Source organism: Haematobia irritans, chromosome 3 (genome assembly GCF_050003625.1).
Source record: "Haematobia irritans isolate KBUSLIRL chromosome 3, ASM5000362v1, whole genome shotgun sequence".
In the NCBI taxonomy this organism is placed as follows: domain Eukaryota; kingdom Metazoa; phylum Arthropoda; class Insecta; order Diptera; family Muscidae; genus Haematobia; species Haematobia irritans.
In genome coordinates, this window is record NC_134399.1 from 101,913,198 (window position 1) to 101,931,810 (window position 18,613).

The 18,613-nt window shown below is 32.8% G+C and overlaps 2 protein-coding genes across 2 annotated transcripts; one reads left to right on the forward strand and one right to left on the reverse strand.

Moving 5' to 3' along the window:
* Positions 1-4,113: 4,113 nt before the first annotated feature.
* Positions 4,114-6,080, reverse strand: LOC142228413 (cytosol aminopeptidase-like). Its single transcript, XM_075298844.1, has 3 exons — positions 4,951-6,080; positions 4,426-4,890; positions 4,114-4,364 (listed from the first exon to the last, which is right to left on the reverse strand). The coding sequence occupies exons 1-3, from the start codon at positions 5,986-5,988 to the stop codon at positions 4,215-4,217; spliced, it is 1,653 nt and encodes a 550-aa protein (XP_075154959.1). The 5' UTR covers positions 5,989-6,080; the 3' UTR covers positions 4,114-4,214.
* Positions 6,081-12,455: 6,375 nt separating this feature from the next.
* Positions 12,456-13,181, forward strand: LOC142228415 (venom allergen-1-like). Its single transcript, XM_075298846.1, has 2 exons — positions 12,456-12,850; positions 12,911-13,181. Exons 1-2 carry the CDS (start codon positions 12,600-12,602, stop codon positions 13,152-13,154), a joined length of 495 nt encoding a protein of 164 aa, XP_075154961.1. The 5' UTR covers positions 12,456-12,599; the 3' UTR covers positions 13,155-13,181.
* Positions 13,182-18,613: the final 5,432 nt, after the last annotated feature.

Genomic DNA, 18,613 nt, shown 5'->3' on the forward strand with positions numbered 1-18,613 from the left:
TGGCAGCTATGGTTCAGTTTCGCTTGGGCTATGGCCGAGACCCAATGGCGTTCCACTTTGCGGTGAAACTACTTAGAGAAGCTTTGAAACACTCAGAAATGTCCCCAGCATTATTGAGAGGGGTTAATCCACCGCTGAAAAACTTGTTGGTGTTTGGTCGAAACTGGAATTGAAGTCATGACCCTTTGTATTCATGCTTACCAGTGCACTACGATGGTTCCTCTAGAATTTGGACTAAAGCCATTAAACTACCAAAAAGTACAAGAGCACACCGATGCACCAAAGCCAAGGAGTGAAAGTGACCAGTTACCGAATGTTGGTTTTTCCAATTGAGCAGTTTGTGAACAACCAAAATGATCTATTTTGCTTGTTAACAATGTCAGCTGATAATAATGGTGTGGGCCACCGTAACCGCGGATGGTCACTCCCCTCTTGTATCCATAGCCCTAGGGGTCAAAATAAAACCCGAATATTATCGGAAAGTGATGTTGCCTCATGTAGACCAATTTTCCGATTTGACTGCATGAGAGTCGCTTTTTTTATCCGATTTGCTAGAAATTTGGCATATAGTTTGTATTTTAAATCAGTTAAAGACTGCGGTAAATTTTATATATATCGTTCCATGTTTTGACATAGCTCGCATCATCACGATTTTTATTGATCCCGATTTTACAACTTGAGGGAATAGAAGCCGCATTTTTATAGGATTTTTTGAAATTTGAAAACTAGAGGTAAATTTGGTATATATCGGTCAATTTTTAGACGTAGACAGATCTCCCGATTTTACTTCTTGAGTGAACGGAAGTCGAAATGTTTATCTGATTTGCTAAAATTTGAAAGAGCTAAATTTGGTGTAAATCGGTCCATGTTTTGATATAGCACCTATACAAACCGACTACGATTTTACATCTTGAGGACATGGAAACCGCCATTTTTATCCGATTTGCTTGAATTTTGATACCTGGAGGAATTTGTTGTTTAACAGCAGCTATGCCATATGTAATATATATATATATATATATATATATATATATATATATATATATATATATATATATATATATATATATATATATATATATATATATATATATATATATATATATATATATATATATATATATATATATATATATATATTGATCAATGTTTCGTTATATGTAACCCCCTTATAGACCAATCTCCTGATCTTTGGGCCAACAGAAACTGCAATCTTCCCTTTACGAGAAGGGTCATATATTCGTACAATTTTCGTGAGCGCGTAAGACCGTTATTAAGATCGCATTATCAAGATGTTTACAACACCCAGAAGGAGGTGTCTTTGGCAATAATTCGGGAGTCACCGTGGTGCAATGGTTAGCATGCCCGTCTTGCATACACAAGGTCGTGGGTTAGATTCCTGCTTCGACCGAACACCGAAAAGTTTTTCAGCGGTAGATTATCCCATCCCAGTAATGCTCGTGTCATTTCTGAGTGTTTCAAAGCTTCTCTAAGTGGTTTTGCTGCTTTGTCACTGTCATTGAGCTTAATATGGAACGGGGCAGCGCTCCGGGATAAGCAGGGTTGCCATTTTAGTCCGATCGGACCAAAATTGGTCCAAGAAATATTAATTTTTAAATTTGGTCCGATGATCGAACCAAATGAAATTCGTTCCATTTTTGTCAAATCAATAATTTTTTAAAAATTTTCTATAGAAATAAAATTTTGACAAAATTTTCTGTACAAAAAAAAATTGGCAAAAATGTCTATAGATATAAATAAACAAAATTTTCTATAGAAATAAAATTTTGCCAAAATTTTGTACAGAAATAAACTTTAGAAAAAATTATGCATAGATACAAAATTATGCAAACATTTAGTATAGGAAGAAAATTTTGTACAAATTTTATATAGAAATAAACTATTGGCAAAATTTTCTATAGAAATAAAAATTTTGACAGAATTTTCTAAAGAAATGAAATATTGATAAAATATTTCTATAGAAATAAAATTTTTACAAAATTTTCTATAGAAATAAAATTTTGTCATAATTTTCTATAGAAAGAAAATTTTGATACAATTTTCTACAGAAAAAAAAAATTTGACAAAATTTTCTATAGAAATAAAATTTTGACAAAAGTTTCTATATGAATAAATAGAAATACAAATTTTGAATAGAAATAAAAAATTTACAAAATTTTCTATGGAAGTCAAATTTTGGAAAAACATTAAAGTACATTAATTTAATTTGGAAAAATTGTCCGCTGGTACGAATTTTGGAAAAATGTTGGTCAAAAATAAAAAATCATTGTGGCAACGCTAACCTAACCTAACCTTGGCAATAATGCTTACGGTGGGCCCCTTGGTCGATGATCGGACTAATGAAATTTGGTCCATTTTTGTCAAATTAATAATTTTATCAAAATTTTCTATATATAGAAAATTTTGATAAAATTTTCTATACAAAAAAAAATTGGCAAAAATTTCTATAGATATAAATAAACAAAATTTTCTATAGAAATAAAATTTTGCCAAAATGTTGTACAGAAATAAACTTTAGAAAAAATTATGTATAGATAGAAAATTATGCAAACATTTTGTATAGGAACAAAATTTTGTACAAATTTTATATAGAAATAAAATATTGCGATAACTTTTTATAGAAAAAAAAGGTTTACAAATTTTCTATAGAAGTAAAAATTTTGACAATATTTCTATAGAAATAAAATTTTGACAAAATATTCTACAGAAATAAAATTTTGACAAAATTTTCTACAGAAATAAAATTTTCTATAGAAATAAAATGTTGACAAAATTTTCTATAGAAATAAAGTTTTGATAAAATTTTCTACAGAAATAAAATTTTGACAAAATTTTCTACAGCAATAAAATGTTGACAAAATTTTCTATAGAGATAAAATTTTGACAAAATTTTCTATAGAAATAAAATTTTGACAAAATTTTCTGTAGAAATAAAATTTTCACAAAATTTTCTATAGAAATAAAATTTTTACAAAATTCTCTATAGAAATAAAATTTTGACAAAAGTTTCTATAGAAATAAATAGAAATAAAAAATTTGAATAGCAATAAAAATTTGACCAAATTTTCTATGGAAGTAAAATGTTGGAAAAATTTTAACTTTAAAAGTATATTAATATAATTTGGAAAAATGGTCCACTGGTATGAATTTTGGTCGATTTTTGGAAAAATGTTGGTCAAAAATAAAATTTAATTGTGGCAACGCTGGTGATAAGAGAGAAGTTCACCACTCTGGTATCACAATGGACTGAATAGTCTAAGTGAGCCTGATACATCGGGCTGCCACCTAATCTAACCTAACTTTGCCAATAATGCTTAGGGTGGGCCCCTTAGTCGATCTAGCCATGTCCGTCTGTCTGTGTACAAATTTTTGTAATCAAAGCCTATGTCGCAGTTTTAGTCTAATCGACTTCAAATTTGGCACAAGTATGTTTTTTTAGTCAAAATGGAACCCTATTGAAAAATCCTTCAAATTTGTTGCATGCAGACATGGGTAGATCGACTCAGGGACCGAACCTGAGCAATATTGCCAAAGACGCTATGTGGCTAATTCGTTTTGTATTTTTTTTGTCAATTAATATTAGGTTAAATTTGGTAGTGAAAGGGTTAAATTATTACATGTATTTTCGGAAACCGTACCTTTGAACCGATTGTCTTGAGAAAGGAGTATGTTCCATTAAATTCACTTGAAAAATCCAAAATTATATGTATGGTTTCAAATGTCCATCAAAATCTTCTTCGACATATTTTGGTTCGAAGTTTCTTAAAACCTCCTATACCTATACCCTCTATACCGACCCCTATCTGTGTCGACATATGTGTAGGATTAATTTTTCGATTTTCCAAAAATTTGAAAATAATCCCAATACCACTATACAGTAAAGCAATTACGACTCCAAAGGACTTTACTCCTACAACAGAATTGAAGTTTTTTTTTTTTTTTTGTTAAAACAAAAATTTGCTTAACAAAATTTATTGAAACGAAACAAGCAACGAATAATTTAAAGTAGAAAACATAAAAAATACTCACAAAAATATCAAATCAACGAAAAATGTTGAAGGAAAAATACAATCAAGAAATTAGACACAAACATTTAAATTCAACAAATAATTTGGATTATGGATCAATAAATTACACAAAAAATATCTAATTAAAAAAAACACTAGTTCTCCTGTTTCACAAGCACGTCGCTTCTATTTTCCTTTTCGTGGTTGTTTTGGAGCTGTATCTCTGCAAATACCCTGAGCAATAAATTCAATCAGAGTACGAGTAGGTCGACCAGCCATACCAGGCCTTAAATATTCAAAATTACGACCATTCGACATCATAACATTGGTGGCATCCTAAATGTGGAGCATACATTTGAATTTTCAGATAAATAAACGAAATAAAAAAGCGACTTACAATATGCATCCATTGGCCACATGGTACAAATTCCCTTAAGAAAGCAGCCGCCTTACACGGATGTCCCCCGCTACCCAAGCCCTTATTCTGGACATCTGATGACATGCCCGAAGTTACCTGAGTGGTATAGTACGACCATAAGGGAAACCGCCAAACACGATCTCCGGTATGCATGCTGGCATGTTTGATTTGTTGCCATAGAATTTCGGAATTTGTAAAAACTCCACAGGCAGCATCGCCCAAGGCCTGATGCATGCTGCCTGATGTAGTGCCCACCGATATAATTGTCTTTGGACAGAAATTTTGTGCATACACCAGGGTATCGGCAAGGACTAAAACATCTTCATGGTCAGTACCTTGAATTTTTATATGTTTACCATTCATGGTTTTCACAATGTCTCCAGGACGAAAAGCATTGCAGCCAATGGCATTTTCACATACAGGAATAAGACCTCGTATATTGACCTGGTTATTTGACACAAATTAGAAGGAAAATCCCTCTCCATTGAATTTAGGAATACTCACCGGTAGTCTCAAATTAGCTATGGCCCTACAAGTAGCCACTACAACAGCTGCCCCAGTCACATCTCCCCTCATTTCGAATAACTCTTGCTTGGGCTTTAGACACAGACCGCCACAATCATAGGTTAGACCTTGACCCACCATAACGATAGGCCTTTCCTCTGCTGAAGTTCCATAATAGCTGAGCTCCAAAAAGATGGGAGGTTCACACGAAGCTTTACCCACCGACAGAAAAGCATTCATCATTTGACTCTCTGCCCATCCTTCTACTTTGACTTCGACATTAACACCCGATTTGCACAACACTTCCACCACATTCTGGGCAAATGCTGTAGGCGTTAGGATATTCGAGGGCATTTCTTGCAATTGGCGAGCCAAATTTTGTGCTGCAGCCTTTTGCAATCCAATACGCCAGCCTTCTATATCGCAGACTTCATCCTTGTGGGTATATAAATCCAGGGCGGGTATGGTAATACGTTTTTTTGGATCCTTTAGCTCTTGATAAGCCCATACACCCAGAGCAGCTCCCTCAGCTGCCGATTCGGAATGCCCACAATTGTCCACTTCTATGCGTTCGGTATCCAATAGAGCCAAAGCCATACATGCCTTGGCCACAGATCTTCGTATGGCTTCTTTTTGTTCATCCAAAATTTCGTAGGGGTTAAACCCCAAACATTCTTTGCCCAAACCCACCATGGCCACGGCGGAATAATAGGGAATTTTCTCCGTCTCCTGAGCAAAGAGGAGGCGAGCCTCACCTATCTTTGGCATGGGACCTGACATCCTTAAAACTTCCAAAAGATGTCCAGCTGTTTTCTGGACATTATAACGCCAAGCGGATGGACTCAAAACTCCTGGATCATTTTTATCTTCTTCATTGGCATAGACACCCAAAACCAAACCACGGGAAGGCGGATCTGCACAGATGTCCGTATGCTGTATTTGAATCATTTGATTGATGGCAGGGCTAGTATAGCAGCGTATTTGATGCAATTTCGTTATGGCCATAAGGCGAGACTTGATATGCATTAATGAAAACATTTTTCTCAAAATATATATGTGTAGAAAGCTTTCGGAAATCTTTTAAAAATAATCTATTTTTTTTCACAAACGACAATTGTTTCTTCAACAAATTCCAACAAAGTTTTGATTTAAATTTCATTGATATAGAGCAAGGCATATTAAAGTGGGCTGCCACCAAAGGTTAAACTCATTTAGCACAAATTTTGAGGCAACATTTGAAGCAAATCAACGTGAAACTTTATCTTCTGAGAACTTACAAGAAATTTTCGGGGGAATAGTATATGGGGGTGTTATAACTAAATCTGGACCGATCTATACACAAAATCATTAAGGAGAGATTCTGAGCCAAAACACATACTTTTTTCACATGTTTAGTTGAGCTAGACTTTGATTACAACTTATATGTTCACATATGGACGGACATCGCTAAATGGACCCAGACGCACGGTTTTGCTTGATTTTGCAAAATATTCCTCTCCAACTAAAAGGTACGAACCTCATAAATTTTCTATAGAAATAAAATTTTGAAAAAATTTTCTATAGAATAAAATTTTGACAAAATTTTCTATAGAAATAAACTTTTGACAAAATTTTATATAGAAATAAAATTTTGACAAAATTTTCTATAGAAATAAAATTTTGACAAAATGTTCTATAGAAATAAAATTTTGACAAAATCTTCTATAGAAATAAAAGTTTAACAAAAATTTCTATAAAAATAAAATTTTGACAAAATCATCTATAGAAATAAAAGTTTAACAAAATTTGATATAGAAATTTTGAAATAAAATTTTTTCTATAGAAATAAAATTTTGAAAAAAATTTCTAGAGAAATGAAATTAAAAGTTTTTAGAAATAAAATCTTGACAAAATTTTGTAAAAAAGTAATATTTTGACCAAATTTTCTATAGAAATAAAAATTTTCATAACATTTTCTAAAGAAATAAAATTGTGACCGAATTTTTTATAGAACTAAAATGTTGATAAAATTTTCTATAGAAATAAAATGTTGATACAATTTTCTATAGAAATAAAATTTTAACAAAATTTCCTATAGAAATAAAATTTTGAAAAAAATTTCTATAGAAATAAAATTTTGACAAAATTTTCTATAAGAATTAAATGCTGACAAAATTTTCTATAGAAATAAAATTTTTACAAAATTGTCTATAGAAATAAAACTTTGACAAAATTTTCTAGATAATTAAAATTTTGACTAAATTTTCTATAGCCCTATAGACCATCTTGCAGTCTATAGGGCTTTGCAGAAATAAATTTGACAAGCATACTTTTCCTCTGTTGGTTAAGCTACACTTGTAGTTTAGTCAATGCAAAATTTTGACAACATTTTCTATAGAAATAAAATTTTGACAAAATTTTCTAGAGAATAGAAGTAAAATTTTCTATGGAAATAAAATGTTGACAAAATTTTCTATGGAAATAAAATTTTGACAAAATTTTCTATAGAAATAAAATTTTGAAAAAATTTTTCTATAGAAATAAAATTTTGGCAAAATTTCTATTTTGACAAAATTTGCTATAGAAATAAAAATTTTTATAACATTTTCTATAGAAATAAAGTTTTTCATAACATTTTCTATAGAAATAATATTTTGACAAAATTTTCTATAGATATAAAATTTTGACATATTTTTCTATAGATAATAAAATTTAAAAAAAAAAAATGTCTATAAAAATAAAACTTTGCCAACATTTTCTATAGAAATAAAAATTTGACAAAATGTTCTATAGAAATAAAACTTTGACAAAATTTTCTATAGGAATACATTTTCTATAAAAATAAAATATTAAAAAAAAATTTCTATAGAAATAAAACTTTGCCAAAATTTTCTATAGAAATAAAAATTAGAAAAAAATTTCTATAGAAACAAAACATTGACAAAATTTTCTATAGAAATAAAATGCTGACAAAATTTTCTATAGAAATAAAATGTTGACAAAATTGTCTATAGAAGTAATATTTTTACAAAATTTTCTAGATAATTAAAATTTTGACAAAATTTTCTATCAAAATTAAATGTTGACAACATTTTCTATAGGACTAAAATTTTGACAACATTTTCAATAGAAATAAAGTTTTGACAAAATTACCTATATGTTAGAAATAAAATTTTGACAACATTTTCTATAGAAATTGAATTTTGACAAAATTTTGTATAGAAATAAAATTTTGACAAAATTTTCTATAGAAATTAAATTTTGATAAAAGTGTCTATGAAAATAAAAGTAAGATTTTTGTGTTTGGTAATTTTTTGGTAAAGTTTTCTCAAAATTTTGGTAGCTAGAGTGGCAACTCTGGCCTCAAAGGCAATAACGAGCATATCGGGCAAAAAATATATGTATATGGGAGTTAGATCTAAATTTAAACCGATTTAGTACATATAACTAAGATGCCAAAACAACATCAAATTTTAGAATCTGTTTAAATTTGTTCAGGGGCCAAATTACCACAGTCGAAATCGAGTACTTCATCATCGTAATATAGTTTACGAAGATCACCGCAGTCGTTATCGAATTGTTTCTACTCGAAGTTGAACACGACAGGTTGCATGCTATCGAAAACGAAGTACGTAGTGATTTTTGAGCGGAAAAAGGTAAACAAAAAAAAAAGAAGTGGGTGAAAATGTAAGTATTATTCTATTTTTAGGAAAACGGATAAAAGAAAGGAATGCTCAGTAGCCGCTTCAAAAAAACTTATTTTTTCAAGAAAATATTTATATTAAAGCTTCTTTTGGCAGACGAAAACGTCTTTTAAATCTATGGATGTTAAAAACACAATTAATTAAAAGCACTTCACTTCAAAATAGAATCACTCTACTTCAGGCAATGCTAAAGGACGAATATTTTTCCTTATTAATGCCACTTAATGTACTCATCCTCTGTATCCGATTCATAAAATATTTTTGCACATATATTTTAACACACAACAACAATTATATTTCACAGAAATAACGTATTTTGATCACAAAAACTTATTTTAAAATTCTCTTTCGCTTCCGATTTCTTATTACCATAAGTTTACAGCAAAGTAAAAAAAGTAGTAGACAAAATAAATTACGATCGAATGCGGTGATCCAAAAATTTACTACGATCGAAATTTTTCTCTATACGAAACAGAACTCGATGACGAATTCGGTGATTTGACCCCAGGATTGGCTAGCTCTCGTGAAAACGCCGCACAGTGGGGTTTTTGATGTCAAAAGTGGGAATTAATTCGAAGTAGCTTTCCCTGTTTATAGTTTTAACTTTTTTCGGCCAAATTCACTAAAAGACATAAAACCAATCAAATTTTAAATAGTTTTTAGTCCACATTTTATTTGTTTTCCATTAGTTAATTTGCAACAAAAAAAAAAGAGAATGAATATCTGCTTTTTGATCTGATTCTTAACAATTATTATCATCATCGTCAGAAAATTACTATATGTATCATTATCATCAACACTGGCATTTTGATCACCATCAAGATTTGACTCAAATATCAACATTTGAATTGCTTCCATAGGCAAATTGTGGGGTTTCTTCTCTTTTAATTTCTCATTTCTGATATAACTGGATCCGAAGTATGTTAATTAACAGTCTTTTAAATATCTCTTCATTTGACTTTTCCATAGAACATTTTCGCAAAAAATGCTCTCTAAAATTTTTTGTTTCTAGCTTCTTGCGCTTCTTCCGACAACTGTCCAATTGGAAGTAAAGCGTGGTTAATTATTTCTGCTCCAAGTAATAAATATTTGTGAACAGTTGGGGACATATAGTACCAGGGGTTGAAAAATGTATTTCCATTTCATTTCGAAATGTGCAAAAAAGTGCAGACAACTTTTTCATCTATGCTTTCAAAAGAGTTTATTGTTTTAGAAAAAATAAACTTTTTTACTTAATTTGGCTTTATTCACAACTATTTGTCGACATATTTCTCGAAATCCTCTAATTTAAAGACTTACGAGCGAAACTAAATTTCATATAATAATACAAGTCAAATATAAAAATAAAAAACACAAAAATAATCTTATTAACCTGAGGATGAAGGTTCCATTATTATTTTTTTAATTATCGCTTTAGAAAACACTCAAAACTAATTTTTAAGACACCAATAATTTACATTTATATCGCACGCAAGGAAAACGTAAAATAACTCCAACTTCAAACATATATAGTGACACAACGGTACTTGTCAAAGACACAATTTTTGCGCTAGTGATGTGGAATTTTGTGTACTTTTACCGACTATAAAAATTTTTTCGGTTCTCCTAAATTTCATTTTTCAATTAATTCCCATTTTTGGTATCAAAAACCCCAATGTGCGCCGTTTTGAGTGTCAACTTTACTCTCCCAAAATGCCCAAAAGTCGGATTCAAATCTAGAGATTTTGGTAGCCATTGTGCGTTAGAAAATAGCCGAAATATTTATCTGCCTAGGGTTTCAATGCGGACACTTTCCAAAAATAACATTTTGCTCTTAAAACATTTTTGGGGTGATCATATTTCTTCTCTGCTTGAGGGGCTACCCTCTTCATTATTGCCACAGACACCATGTGTCTACTATGATTTGGGAAAGCAAATATAAGGATCGGTTTGTATGGGGTTGTTAGAAGGCAGATACTAACGCCAAGTACAAATTCTATCAGATCAGATGAACTTTGTGGGTTTATATGGAGCCAGAGTTGCTATAATTGTTTTACCAAACCCCGATAGATCTTCTCAAAAACTTAGAAAAAACCGCTTAATTTTCTTAATACCCTCCACCATAGGATGGGGGTATATTAACTTTGTCATTCCGTTTGTAACACATCGAAATATTGCTCTAAGACCCCATAAAGTATATATATTCTGGGTCGTGGTGAAATTCTGAGTCGAACATGTCCGTCCATCCGTCTGTTGAAATCACGCAAACTTCCGAACGAAACAAGCTATCGACTTGAAACTTGGCACAAGTAGTTGTTATTGATGTAAGTCAGATGGTATTGCCAATGGGCCATATCGGTCCACTTTTACGTATAGCCCCCATATAAACGGACCCCCAAATTTGGCTTGCGGGGACTCTAAGAGAAGCAAATTTCATCCGATCCAGCTGAAATTTGGTACATGGTGTCAGCATATGATCTCTGACAACTATGCAAAAATTGGTCCACATCGGTCCATAATTATATATAGCCCCCATATAAACCGATCCCCCGATTTGGCTTGTGGAGCCTCTAAGAGAAGCAAATTTCATCCGATCCGCCTGAAATTTGGTACATGGTGTTAGTATATGGTCGCTAATGACCATGCAAAAATTGGTCCACATCGGTGCATAATTATATATAGCCCCATATAAACCGATCACCAGATTTGACCTCCGGAGCCTCTTGGAAGACCAATATTCATCTGATTCAGTTGAAATTTGGTACGTGGTGTTAATATATGGCCTCAAACACCCATGCAAAAATTGGTCGAAATCGGTCCATAATTATATATAGCCCCCATATAAACCCATCCCGAGGTTTTGGAACCTCTTGGAGGCGCAAATTTCATCCGAGTCAGTTGAAATTTGGTACATTGTTCTAGTATGTGGCCGTTAACAACCATGCCTAACTAGATCCATATCGGTCTATTGTTATATATAGCCCTCAGATAAATCGATCCCCAATCACACAAAAATTGGTCTATATCAAGTTCATAAATGTATATAGCCCCCATATAAGCGACCCCCATATTTCAATTCTGGCTCTCTACCACGTGTGGACTAATTCACAATTTAGAAAACGATGTTAAGAAGTTGTAAGATACCACAACCCAAGTAATTCGATTGTGGATGACAGTCTTTAGTACAAGTTTCTATGCAATCCATGGTGGAGGGTACATAAGATTCGGCCTGGCCGAACTCACGGCCGTATATACTTATTTTTATTAAAAATCACTGAGATAATTATTGTGTATGTTTGGATTGAGCTTTGCAATATCTAGAAAATCTTATTCTGGCAGCAAGGTTTTGGAAATATGTCAAAAAAAGATGATAAGAAACGCTAAATTGGCAACGCTGAAAGGAAGGTAGTCATACCTCAACAGATGGATGGACGGAAGAACATCGACTCGGAATTTCCCCAAGACCCAGAATGTATATACTTCATGGTGACTGATGCCAATATTTCGATGTGTTACAAAAGGAATGACCAAATTAGTATACCCCCATCCTATGGTGGAGGGTATAAAACCTTTTCAGGGTATAAAACCTTTTCACCCGATGGAAAAATCGTCGATTTGTTCGGAGAACATGCTCGGTTGGAGGCACTTTCCTATTTCTAATGGCTATACCGAAGGAGGACTATTTGAAATATTTCGAGAAGGCACAAGTTTTTTTCTCGAGAGGGTATTATATTGAAGGTTGAAATTGATTTGGAATAATATTTTTTTTAATTTTACAAAAAAATAAAATTAATTACTTTGAGAAAAATTCAATATCTCAGTCTAATATTTTCCACTCCATTTAAATTTTCTATAGCAATTTGATCGCTCTTGTATACGGCCGGCTAGAGTGCCAATCGATAACAACTTAAGAAATTTCATTGTCTCAGATTTCAATGCAAAAAGAAATTTCATAGCCGGAGGTAGTAATATAGACCCGCTTGTCGCATGGGCACTGTGTCCTGGGATAACGAATTGGCACGTTTGGCTGAATACAATGTGAGACAATGTCGAATGCAACATGATTGTCATGCCACTGCTGTATTCCCCAATTCAGGACAAAATCTGGCATGGCAAGGCTATTTTGGTAATCTTAATGTTCGACAGCAAACGGCTACTTCTCTAAATGCATGGTATAATGAACATCAATTGGCGAATATTGATTTCATTCGAAGATATCGTAATCATCCAAGTGGCAGGTAAGATCTGCAAAAAATTATTCCAAATTAATTTTAAATTAAATTTTTTTTTTCTATCAGACATATTGGTCATTTTACTGCTATGATGTTGGAAAATAATGTACGCATTGGTTGTGCCATTTCCACATATAATACCTCAGGCAATAACTATCGAACTTTTCTGATTGCTTGTAACTTTGCTTATACGAATATGTTCAATCGACCTATCTACACGGATTGCAATATTGGTGGTCAAGGCTGTAGGACCGGAAGAAATCGCCAATATCCAAATTTATGCTCGCCAAATGAAAGGTATACATTCTAATCGTATGATAGATGTGAAAATCGAAATAAAAAGCTGCTTTGATTATGTCTTTACCTAAACAAATTGTGTGTGCTTTTTATATGTGAAAAGCAGAAGGTGAAACACTTACTCTTAATGACACATTGCATCTATTGCTTGTTGATACATTAGTCAACCAGTATGCCGAAACAACGGAAGTAAAGCTTAGCTATCATTGTGGTATGAAAATAGTTAGTTCACGGCGAATGTTGATAATGCAAAACGCTGCGACCTCATACAACAAATGAACAAATTTAGAAGGAGATATCGTACGAAGGCAACAAACCTTGTATTGGACCAAAACTAACAAATTTGCAAAGTTTGGTTATGATCGGGCCATTCCTTTACGTTCCTTCCAAAATTAAACAAGTAATCGGTGATTTTTTAAGAGTTATAAGAAAATATTTGTTGTTAAAACCATTGCGTTGACTAAACTACCCGATGTATCAGGCTCACTTAGAATATTCAGTCCATTGTGATACCACAGTGGTGAACTTCTCTCTTATCACTGAGTGCTGCCCGATTCCATGTTAAGCTCAATGACAAGGGACCTCCTTTTTATAGCCGAGTCTGAACGGCGTTCCACATTCCAGTGAAACCACTTAGAGAAGCTTTGAAACCCTCAGAAATGACACCAGCATTACAGAGGTGGGATAATCCACCGCTGAAAAAGTTTTTGGTGTTCGGTCGTAGCAGGAATCGAACCCACGACCTTGTGTATGCAAGGCGGGCATGCTAACCATTGCACCACGGTGGCTTCCGTGGTTCTGATAATTGGTTGATAGTTTTGCTGCAAGTAGAGGTTGCTGATGAGGAATGTGGTAATTCCGAAACGTGCGTCCATCCAACCATCTTGCAGTCTATAGGGCTTTGCCCAAATAAATTTGACCAACATTATTTTCCTCTGTTGGTTAAGCTACTCTTGTAGTTTAGTCAACGCAATGGTTTTAAGCTGAGATCAAACAACAAATATGAATGAAGAACAAACCAACAATAACAAAACAAAACGAATTAAAAAACAAACACATAAAATTCAAAAAAATGCATAAAATCTTTATTTAAATCAACAATACGGTCCATATAATTTAATGTTTGAAGACTATTTCTTGCAAATGTTAACCGCGGCTGCGCCTCAAATGGTCCATCAGCTTAGTCCAATTTTGACATACTTTTTCCAACAACTTGGTATCTCGCGAATAAATGTTTCTATGTTGCTTTCCAATGTGCGCGCGAATTCTTTTAAATTCATCACATTCAGATCGTTCGCCATCAAATCCTAGCATCATTCGTTTAATTATCTTGTTCCAAACATTAAAATTGGAAAGAGATGAGAGAATTGGTGCACGCGATTTATTTCAAGTACCCGTCAGCAGCATGTCGATCCTTTCATCTCATCTCTTTCCAATTTACATTTTAAAATACATCATTTTCAATTCAGCATTTGTCTGGTTTGCTCAAAAGAAACAGCATAGCATTTTTCGAATTTTCTTGTGTCAATATAAATTCAAATGTCTTTGAGCTGAAACTGACCTATTTCACGAGCGAAAGAGGTCTTCGTAGTGCCATTTTGGCCGCTTTTCCATTTCTCTCGGACGCTGAGAAGGAAAATGGTCAAAAATTCTGATCCAGCAAAAAGCAGTCAAAACAAACGATAAAACCAGGATATGCTAGTTTTACCTCTTCTTCCACCATATGAAATAAAAACAGGATTCGATATTCCTCCAAAAAATATATAATATGCAAAATGGTAAAAAAGAACATCTGCATAGCACATTTTTTCAAAATTTCATTTTTTATTGTTTTGCACAAATAACAGATACAATGTGCATTACTAAGTTTTTATTTACAAATAAACAATTTTATTGTAGTAGAGCATAGAGAATAGAGATATTTTTATACTACACAAATTTTTTCCAACATTCCTTTTTTACTGGTAAAAATTAATTATTCTCCAAAGTTTTTGAATTTTCGGGCAAAATTTCATTAAAATTTTCTTTAAATTTTGGTTCTAGTTTACGCAGAAGTACTAAAAATTACTACGGTATTGACCAAAGTGAAAAAGTATTGAAAAAAGAAAAAGTAGTGTGCAGACAACACAGGTTCGAGACAGTAGGGGAAAACTTTTTATACCCTCCACCATAGGATGGGGGGTATATTAACTTTGTCATTCCGTTTGTAACACATCGAAATATTGCTCTAAGACCCCATAAAGTATATATATATATATATATATATATATATATATATATATATATATATATATATATATATATATATATATATATATATATATATATATATATATATATATATATATATATATATATATATATATATATATATATATATATATATATATATATATATATATATATATATATATATATATATATATATATATATATATATATATATATATATATATATATATATATATATATATATATATATTCTGGGTCGTGGTGAAATTCTGAGTCGATCTACTCATGTCCGTCCGTCTTCCGAACGAAACAAGCTATCGACTTGAAACTTGGCACAAGTAGTTGTTATTGACGTAGGTCGGATGGTATTGAAAATGGGCCATATCGGACCATTTTTACGTATAGCCCCCATATAAACCGACGCTCAGATTTGGCTTGCGGATACTCTTGGAGGAGCAAAATTCATCCGATACGGTTGAAATTTGGTACATGGTGTTTGTATATGGTCTCTCACAACCTTGAAAAAATTGATCCAAATCGGTCCATAATTATATATAGCCCCCATATAAACCGATCCCCAGATTTGGCTTCCGGAGTCTCTAAGAGAAGCAAATTTTAACCAATCTGGCTGAAATTTGGTACATAGTACTAGTATATGGTCTTTAACAAACATGCAAAAATTGGTCCACATCGGTCCATAATTATATATAGCCCCCATATAAACCGATCCCAAGATTTGGCTTGCGGAGCCTCTAAGAGAAGCACATTTCATCCGATCTGGCTGAAATTTGGTACATGGTGTAAGTATATGGTCTCTAACAACTGTGCGAAAATTGGTCCACATCGGTCCATAATTATATAGCCCCCATATAAACCGATCCCCAGATTTGGCTTGCGGAGCCTCTAAGAGAAGCAAAATTCATCCGATCCGATTGAAATTTGGTACATGGTGTAAGTACATGGTTTCTAACAACTGTGCAAAAATTGGTCCTCACCGGTATATAATTATATATAGCCCCCATATAAACCGACCCCCAGATTTGGCTTGCAGAGCCCCTAAGAGAAGCAAATTTTATCCGATCTGGCTGAAATTTGGTACATAGTACTAGTATATGGTCTTTAACAAACATGCAAAAATTAGTCCACATCGGTCCATAATTATATATAGCCCCCATATAAACCGATCCCAAGATTTGGCTAGCGGAGCCTCTAAGAGAAGCAAATTTCATCCGATCTGGCTGAAATTTGGTACATGGTGTAAGTATATGGTCTCTAACAACTGTGCCCCCAGATTTGGCTTGCGGAGCCTCCATAATTATATATAGCCCTCTAAGAGAAGCAAATTTCATCCGATCCGGTACATGGTGTAAGTGCATGGTTTCTAACAACTGTGCAAAACTTGGTCCACATCGGTCCATAATTATATATAGTCCCCATATAAACCGAGTCCCCAGATTTGTCCTCCGGAGCCTTTTGGAGGAGCAAAATTAATCCGATCCGGTTGAAATTTGGTACGTGGTGTTATTATCTAACAACGATGCAAAAATTGGTCCATATCGGTCCATAATTATATATAGTCCCCATATAAACCGTTCCCCAGATTTGATCTCCGGAGCCTCTTGGAGAAGCAAAATTCATCCGATCCGGTTGAAATTAGGAACGTGGTGTTAGTATATGGCCGCTAATAACCATGCCAAAATTGGTCCATATCTGTCTATACTTATATATAGCCGATCCCCAATCACACAAAAATTGGTCCATATCGGTTCATAATCATGGTTGCCACTCGAGCCAAAAATAATCTACCAAAATTTTATTTCCATAGAAAATTTTGTCAAAATTTTATTTCTATAGAAAATTTTGTTAAAAACTTTTGTTCTATAGAAAATGTTGTCAAAAATTTATTTCTATAGAAAATTTTGTCAAAATTTTATTTCTATAGAAAATTTTGTTAAAAACTTTTGTTCTATAGAAAATGTTGTCAAAAATTTATTTCTATAGAAAATTTTGTCAAAATTTTATTTTTATAGAAAATTTTGTCAAAATTTTATTTCTATAAAAATTTTTGTCAAAATTTTATTTCTATAAAAAATTTTGTCAAAATTTTATTTCTATAGAAAATTTTGCCCAAATTATACTTCTATAGAAAATGTTGTCGAAATTTTATTTTTATAGAAACTTTTGTCAAAATTTTATATCTATAAACAATTTTGTCAAACTTAATTATATCGTATTTAATTGGCCTTTTTTAGTTTAATATATACCCCGTATGGATTAACTTACAATTTAGAAGACGGTGTTAGGAAGTTTTAAGATACCTTGCCATCGGCAAGTGTTACCGCAACCCAAGTAATTCGATTGTGGATGACAGTCTTCAGTAGAAGTTTCTACGCCATCCATGGTGGAGGGTACATAAGCTTCGGCCTGGCCGAACTTACGGCCGTATATACTCTTTTTTGTTAAATTGTTTTCAGATCATGGACGCTGGTTGTTGTTTTGACAATGCATGGTATCATTTAATCGTTGTCAGATTGACACCGCCTTTTCTCCATTTGACACCACATGTGTGTTGTTTCACTTTCATGAACGAATCGTTATGAAATGAGCACGCCGTTCATGATTTTGTCTATGAGTGTTGGTAATGCTACGTACTTTCCGCGAAAGTAAACAAGATTTCCATTTGATAGTAATTTGTTACCAGTTTTGAACTAAGCTACCTCCAAAATTTTTTGATAATGAGAGTTTTTACTGGGCGAATTTCCACAATCGAATTACTTGGGTTGCGGTAATACTTGTCGATGGCAAGGTATCTTAGAACTCCATAACATCGTCTTATAAATTGGAAGTTAGTCCATACGTGGTATATATTCGACAAAAAAGGCAGGTTAAAAACCTACATAAGTCAGTTCTTGACCGGCATGAATTTTTGCGCGGTCGGTTTATATGGGAGCTATATACTATTATGAACTTATATGGTCCAAATTTTGTGTGATTAGTACAAAATTTTAGAAAGATCAAAAGAAATTTGCTTATGCTGGAAGAAGTAAAATCTAAGGATCGGTTTATCTTGGGGATATATATATAACTATGGACCGATATGGACCACTTTTGGCATGGTTGTAAGCGACCATATACTAACACAATGTAACAAGTTGGCTGATAAGTCCCCGGTCTGACACATAGATGGCGTAGCTAGTATTAAATGCATATTATTTTCATATAGTACCAAGCTTCCAATGA